The following is a 7711-nucleotide window of genomic DNA, read 5'->3' as shown; positions in this document are numbered from 1 at the left end:
AAAAGTTTTTAATTTTGGTGATTAAAAAGATAATTGTATTTAACAGCTACACAGTTTCTACACCGGTTTGCCAGATTGTGCCACTGAATGGGTTCCATCTGGAGTCATAGTCGTACAACACGGACACAGGCCCTTCTGTCCAACTCATCCATGCCGACCAGATGCCTATCTAAGGTAGTCCAGTTTGACCTATGAAGTCCAATGTACCACCTGATCACTGCTTCCTTCACCTGCCTGTAGTAACTGGTGTACAAAGACTCTCAGATCCCTTCAGATATCGTCAACAACTTTCTCTAACCTTCTTCACTTCTCTAATTCTAGTACTCTTAGTCTCTATGTTCCCACTTATCACCCACCAAGCTGCTCCCATCTTCACCTTGCCCATCTCCTGCACAATAAATTGTAGAGGAGTTTAGTACACTGATATGTAAAACTGATAACGGTAAAGATGCCAAGGTGGATTTCATATACTTAATACTAGTTGTCGTCTAAAGTCATGGAACATAAGGGTCTTGACCCGAAACGTCACCCATTCCTTCTCTCCATAGATGCTGAGTTACTCCAGCATTTTGTGTCTTATCTTCGGTTTAAACCAGCATCTGCAGTTCTTTCCTATACAAATTGTCAACCAATTTATGCAAAAGTTCAAGATTGATATATAAATATCCTAGCGATACTGTTTTGAACAGCTATGTTCATTCCCCTAGTTCATCTAATATCCTCGCCCTTTTCATTGACAACTTTTGAACCATGGGAATCTTGAGTTAGCATTGTGCAGCTGTGCCGTGCAATGTAAGTAGAGACACATCTCTTACTGCACCGATACAGCATTAGCAGAAGCTAGGTCAAACAATGTATATGTTTAAAAACTCTAGTAAATGCTACTCTGGAAAGGCTGTTGCGAAAAGAAAAATTCAAGTAACATTACATGAGAAATCCCTGCTTCAGTGAGCTGAATCCTGCAACCACTTACTAGAACATTAAAGGCTCAACCTATTATATAAAATGTAGACCAACTTCCAAATGCTTGTAGAAGTGGATGCACACATCTGTAAATCAGGATTTTGTAAAGATCGTGTAAACAATATGAAGTATGCGTGATAAGACACAAAATGCTGGAGTAACTCAGCAGGTCAGGCAACATCTCTGGAGAGAAGGAATGGGTGATGTTTTGGGTCGAGACTTCTTCAGACTGAGACACCGAGGAAGTGTCTCGAGCGGAAATGTCACCCATTCCTTTATCGAATCTGAAGAAGAGTCTCGACCATAAACGTAACCGATTTCTTTTACCCAGAGATGCTGCCTGTCCCGCTGAGTTACTCTAGCATTTTGTCCATCTTTGGTGTAAACCAGCATCTGCAGTTGCTCCTCGTACATGAAGTATGATTCTGTCTCTCTCTCTCTTTTAATTCCCTGTTTGTTTGTGTGCGTGATATCCCAAAACCAAGCCAAAACGGTACACGATAGCACTACAGTTTTTGGCCCACCTTACTCACCATTGTCCTGGGATGTAAATGAAACGTTTCGTTCAGATTGATGTTATATTTTACAAGTCATTGACATTTTAAACTTTACAAAAATGACGTTTCAAACCACTTTTCCATTTGCCCTGCCCGTCAGCCGCATTTGACGTCACAATGACATCACAATGGGATCCCGAATCTCATTTACATTAAAAATCGCGATTTTCAAAAAAACTCAGTTTTAATCATTTTCCGTTTTCATTAATAGCTAACATTGCGTTTAGGGTATTTTAAAGAAAAAACATTTTCAGTGAGAATTTCATTTTTTTTTTAAACATCGCGATTTTCATTGGCGGGGGGGGTGGGATAGGGAGAGGTGAAGGGCGGTGGAGCAGGTGGATAGAGGGAGAGGGAGGGGGAAGTGGGGGAGGGGAGGTAGGGAGTGAGAGGGGGAGGGGGCCTGGGGGAGATGAGGGAGTGGATAGGGGGGAGGTGAGGAACAGCGTATGGAGGGTAGAGTGGTTATGGAGGAAGGGAGTGACTGAGGGTAGGGGAAAGGAGTGGGAGAGTAGAGGGGGAGAGGGGAAAGAAGAGGGAAGGTGAAGGGGAGGGAGTGCTGGGGGCTGAGGGGGAATGGAGGAGGATAGGGGTAGGAAGAGGGATGGCGAGGCGCAGTTGGGGCAGGGTTGCCATGACTCGCGTCACAACCGGGATCTCTGGCATCACAACGGGAACCCCTCAGCCGCGCCTGAGCAGTTGGGGGCTATGGGTGAGTGGTGGAATATTGCCTTGGGGGACCAGACCCAACGGGTCCGCACCTGGTCTAGTTCAGACTAAATCTAACATGTACTGAAAGCCACAAGTACATTAGTAATCATATTAATCTGGACCCACACTTTACAAACTTAAAACATTTTGGGGTATTGTTTGTAGACCCAAACCTCCATTTGTATAATAGCAGAGTCATACTTTTCAAACTATTTATTTCATAAGCACATAGGGAGAACCAACAAAAAGTACAACAATTATAAAACAAAACGAACTGGTACCGTCTAAAAAAGTTTCAATATTAAAAGAATATACACCCTACACTACCTCGTTTCAAGAGCATTTGGTTAATGTATAGAAATATGGATAATATACAAGGATTACTGGTGCTGCAGAACATGGTTACCTGGGTAGTCAAACAAATTCTTCTCTACACAGTGATCCATTAATGTTCATGGTGGTGTTAGCGTTTAGTGTGGCAAACAAAGGCGTTCATTCATCTGTTTTCCGAGCCCGTCTACAAAAGGTCCAGTTGTGCTCCACAGTGTTCTCGTTTGCCCTCTCGCTCATGTGATGGACCCTGGTCATTCTGATAGTAAAGCCCTGCTTGGCGATGTACTCCATCAGGTGGACACGGAGAGACACCTCCTGGTGATAATCACAGGGTCCGAAGGTGAAGGACACCTGAAAGTCTCTGGTATCCATCATGTGTTTATTCCACTTTGTGAAGTAGTTCGAGATGCCCTCCAGCAGAGCGTGCACTTTTGTGGTGATCGTCAGTTGTGTTATGATAACGGCCACAGGGTTGGAGTATTTTGACAGTTTGCGTGTGCTGGACAATTCCACCACTTCCTCAAAGGTATCTAACGAATAAAGGGGCTTGGGGTCATTCAGACAGTGAATCAATGGTTCTATCTGATAAAAGTCAGCCTCTTTCCTGAGGAGATCTATCTCTTTAAAGCCATGAGGTAGAGTTAGATCTGCCGTTCGTAAAAAATTCAAGATGTATCTGAAGAGCGGCCCATCTCTATCAATGAAATAATTTCCCTGGTTGTCTTTGGCCGTGGGGAAGTCTCCTCTGAACATCACACCTAACATGGAGTCTGGGTACCTCGTCAGTGTGGAGATTGATGTTGAATACAAATGTCCTCCCACATTCAGAGTGACTGGGTCACCCATCTGAAACGGGAGAAGCAAAACGAGAACATGATAGGAACAAAGCCTGGAAGGCGGCCATTCAGCCCATCAATACGTGCATCACAGCAACCCAGCTAGTCCCAAACTCACATTACATTTGCAACTTCTATCCTTACATATATATGTATCCAGCTCCCCTTAACAATGCTTTATTACAATCCCAAATGATCCATTGTATAAAAATAATTGTCCCATTAGCGATCACATAAAATTTTTCAATTATAAAATTGTAACTTAATATGAAAAATGTCATCCACAATTCATTCATTATTATCCTAGTCTGAAAGACAGGAAACGAGTTTTAAAGCCTTTACCATAGGGTGTATAAAATTCAAATACATTTACTCTAGATCTAATTGTGGATTATAATTTCAAGGAGTTATTATTTGTTTCCTGAGTTCAATACTGCTTCAACATTCATTTTTATATTGACTCCACACTGGCTATCCACTGTGTGGGTTATTTGTAAACCAGCACAGGAAATGCAATAAGGATTCCCAGTAGAAGAACCATTCTGGCATTACATCATTAAATCACATGGCCTGTTCCATTCACTGATTTGATCTTTAAACATCAATGGATTCAAAAGCCACCTTGCGCCCAATATGATGCATCAAGGCAGCAATCGAAGACCCATATTACCCTGGACATTTTCTCATTTCACTCCTGCCATCGGGAAGGTACAGGAACCTGTAAACTATGACTACCAGGTTCAAGACAGCTTCTTCCCAAAAATCATTGCACAACACTAACCTCCACCATGAACCTTTATGGACTGTCTTTAGTTGCACTCAGGGTTTTGGGAGGGTTTTTTTCCCACTTGTCTTGTGATTATTAATTCAGACTTTTTTGGTTATATATCTATTTATTATATACAATCTGTGTTATGTTTACAGCGAGCCCTGTTACCCTGCTGCACGTAAGAATGTCATTGTCCTGTTATCAGTACATTGAACTCTCTTGAACAAAATTAACATTGACCAAAGTAGAAACTTGCCTGCTTACATAGAGGGATTGTTACTTGCGTAAAGTGGAGACAAATAAATAAAACAACAGCATCTGTGGAGGAAAATGGACAGACCAAATGTTTTGTAAATGGCTGTAAGGATTGCAAATGTATATACAGTATTAAGTCATAGAGTGATACAGTGTGGAAAAAGGCCCTTCGGCCCAACTTGCCCACACCGACCAACATGTCCCAGCTACACTATGTACCTGTCTAACTGCTTCTCAAACGTTGCGATAGTCCCAGCCTCAATTACCTCCTCTGGCAGCTTGTCACATACACCCACCACCCTTTGTGAGAAAAAGTTACCCCTCAGAAATATTATCTAAAGTATGTCTAATGTATTTACAGGCTGCAACTAAGAATGCCTTTGTTCTATCGATGTATATGACAATTAAATACTTGAAATGAAGATAGAGAGTGCTGGAGCATCTCTACTGCAGTGCTGCAGTCAGAAACAGGTGAATTGATCATGGGGAACAAGGACATGGCAGACCAATTGAATAACTACTTTGGTTCTGTCTTTACTAAGGAAGACATAAATAATCTGCCGGAAATAGCAGGGGACCGGGGGTCAAATGAGATGGAGGAACTGAGTGAAATCCAGGTTAGCCGGAAAGTGGTGTTAAGTGAATTGAATGGATTAAAGGCCGATAAATCCCCAGGGCCAGCTAGGCTGCATCCCAGAATACTTAAGGAAGTAGCCCCAGAAATAGTGGATGCATCAGTGATAATTTTTCAAAACTCTTTAGATTCTGGAGTAGTGCCTGAGGATTGGAGGGTAGCTAATGTAACCCCACTTTTTAAAAAGGGAGGGAGAGAGAAAACGGGGAATTACAGACCAGTTAGTCTAACGTTGGTAGTGGGGAAACTGCTAGAATCAGTTATTAAAGATGGGATAGCAGCACATTTGGAAAGTGGTGAAATCATTGGACAAAGTCAGCATGGATTTATGAAAGGTAAATCATGTCTGACGAATCTTATAGAATTTTTCGAGGATGTAACTAGTAGAGTGGATAAGGGAGAACCAGTGGATGTGTTATATCTGGACTTTCAGAAGGCTTTCGACAAGGTCCCACATAAGAGATTAGTATACAAACTTAAAGCACACGGCATTGGGGGTTCAGTATTGATGTGGATAGAGAACTGGCTGGCAGACAGGAAGCAAAGAGTAGGAGTAAACGGGTCCTTTTCACAATGGCAGGCAGTGACTAGTGGGGTACCGCAAGGCTCAGTGCTGGGACCCCAGCTATTTACGATATATATTAATGATTTGGACGAGGGAATTGAATGCAACATCTCCAAGTTTGCGGATGACACAAAGCTGGGGGGCAGTGTTAGCTGTGAGGAGGATGCTAGGAGGCTGCAAGGTGATTTGGATAGGCTGGGTGAATGGGCAAATGCATGGCAGATGCAGTATAATGTGGATAAATGTGAGGTTATCTGGTGGCAAAAACAGGAAAGTAGACTATTATCTGAATGGTGGCCGATTAGGAAAGGGGGAGATGCAACGAGACCTGGGTGTCATGGTACACCAGTCATTAAAAGTAGGCATGCAGGTGCAGCAGGCAGTGAAGAAGGCGAATGGTATGTTAGCATTCATAGCAAAAGGATTTGAGTATAGGAGCAGGGAGGTTCTACTGCAGTTGTACAGGGTCTTGGTGAGACCTGGAGTATTGCGTACAGTTTTGGTCTCCTAATCTGAGGAAAGACATTCTTGCCATAGAGGGAGTACAGAGAAGGTTCACCAGACTGATTCCTGGGAAGGCAGGACTTTCATATGAAGAAAGACTGGATAGACTCGGTTTGTACTCGCTAGAATTTAGAAGATTGAGGGGGGATCTTATAGAAACTTACAAAATACTTAAGGGGTTGGACAGGCTAGATGCAGGAAGATTGTTTCCGATGTTGGGGAAGTCCAGAACAAGGGGGTCACAGTTTAAGGATAAGGGGGAAATCTTTTAGGACCGAGATGAGGAAAACATTTTTCACACAGAGAGTGGTGAACCTCTGGAATTCTCTGCCACAGAAGATAGTTGAGGCCAGTTCGTTGGCTATATTTAAGAGGGAGTTAGATGTGGTCCTTGTGGCTAAAGGGGTCAGGGGGTATGGAGAGCAGGCAGGTACAGGATACTGAGTTGGATGATCAGCCATGATCATATTGAATGGCGGTGCAGGCTCGAAGGGCCGAATGGCCCACTCCTGCACCTATTTTCTATGTTTCTATCTGTGGAGGACATGCAAAGTTGACATTTTGGGTCAGGACACTTCTTCAGACTGATTGTGGGGGGAGGAGAAAGCTGGAACAGAGATAAGGGGGTTGAGCAAAGCCAGGCAAGTGACAGGTAGGTACAAGTGGGGGGGGGGGGGGGGGTTGACAGATGGTTGGACAAAAGCCAGAGATGTAAAGGCAAAGTGTAGTGAGATATGGAGAGGAGGGTGAGATGTAAAACCAGAAGAAGGGAGCTTGGAGGAGGGGGTAGGTTGTGGGAGAAGTGGTTTTATGCGGCATTGCTTTTGCCTGTTATGCCGCTGCAAGTAAGAATTCACACATACATGCCAATTGCAGCTCCTTTTGCCGGCTTAAGTCAGCTCTCTACATACTGTCCGACCCGTCACCTCCAGAGATGCTGCCTGAGCCGCTGAGTTACTCCAGCACTCTGTGTTTCTGTCAAGCAGCATCTGCTCTACACTTGCCCCTTCATCTCGACTCCCGGTCCCGGTGACAGTGACTCAGGGTCAGCAACACTCAAGAGTCTGCGGCTGCGGCCACTCACCAGCCCCGGCCGCTCGCCACTGACCATCCCAGCTCCCCGGGGTCACCACGCACACAGCAGCCCCCCGCTCCCCGACCCCCGGGGCCCCACTCGGCCTCCCCGCCGGCCCGCTCACCATCTGGTCCCAGTCGCCATTGTCCATCGGGCTGGGAGGGCCTCAGCTCCAGCTCCGCCCGCGGCCGCCGCCTGGCCACCCTGCGTACAGCGTCACTCGCCGCCCTGCCACCCTGCGTACAGCGTCACTCGCCGGCCTGCCACCCTGCGTACAGCGTCACTCGCCGCCCTGCCACCCTGCGTACAGCGTCACTCGCCGCCCTGCCAGCGTCACAGCCGCCCTGCCACCCTGCGTACAGCGTCACCTGCCACCCTGCGTACAGCGTCACTCGCCGGCCTGCCACCCTGCGTACAGCGTCACTCGCCGGCCTGCCACCCTGCGTACAGCGTCACTCGCATCCCTGCCACCCTGCGTACAGCGTCACTCGCATCCCTGCCACCCTGCG

The 7711-nt window shown here is 45.6% G+C and overlaps 1 protein-coding gene across 3 annotated transcripts; it reads right to left on the bottom strand.

The window, feature by feature from the left end:
• Positions 1–2429: 2429 nt before the first annotated feature.
• kctd6a (potassium channel tetramerization domain containing 6a) lies at positions 2430–7465 on the bottom strand. 3 transcript variants are annotated; one of them, XM_055647573.1, is made up of 3 exons: positions 7327–7458; positions 4426–4487; positions 2430–3410 (listed from the first exon to the last, which is right to left on the bottom strand). In XM_055647573.1, exon 3 carries the CDS (start codon positions 3408–3410, stop codon positions 2724–2726), a length of 687 nt encoding a protein of 228 aa, XP_055503548.1. In that variant the 5' UTR covers positions 4426–4487; positions 7327–7458; the 3' UTR covers positions 2430–2723. The 3 variants fall into 3 exon arrangements, with proteins under 3 accessions (XP_055503548.1, XP_055503549.1, XP_055503546.1); XM_055647574.1 differs by having other exon boundaries at positions 4434–4487; XM_055647571.1 differs by lacking the exon at positions 4426–4487 and having other exon boundaries at positions 7327–7465.
• Between the last annotated feature and the right edge of the window lie 246 nt (positions 7466–7711).

The sequence above is a fragment of the Leucoraja erinacea genome, chromosome 16 (assembly GCF_028641065.1).
Source record: "Leucoraja erinacea ecotype New England chromosome 16, Leri_hhj_1, whole genome shotgun sequence".
In the NCBI taxonomy this organism is placed as follows: Eukaryota; Metazoa; Chordata; class Chondrichthyes; order Rajiformes; family Rajidae; genus Leucoraja; species Leucoraja erinaceus.
The sequence above is the reverse complement of the archived record's forward strand: the minus strand, read 5'-3'. Positions and strand labels throughout refer to the sequence as shown.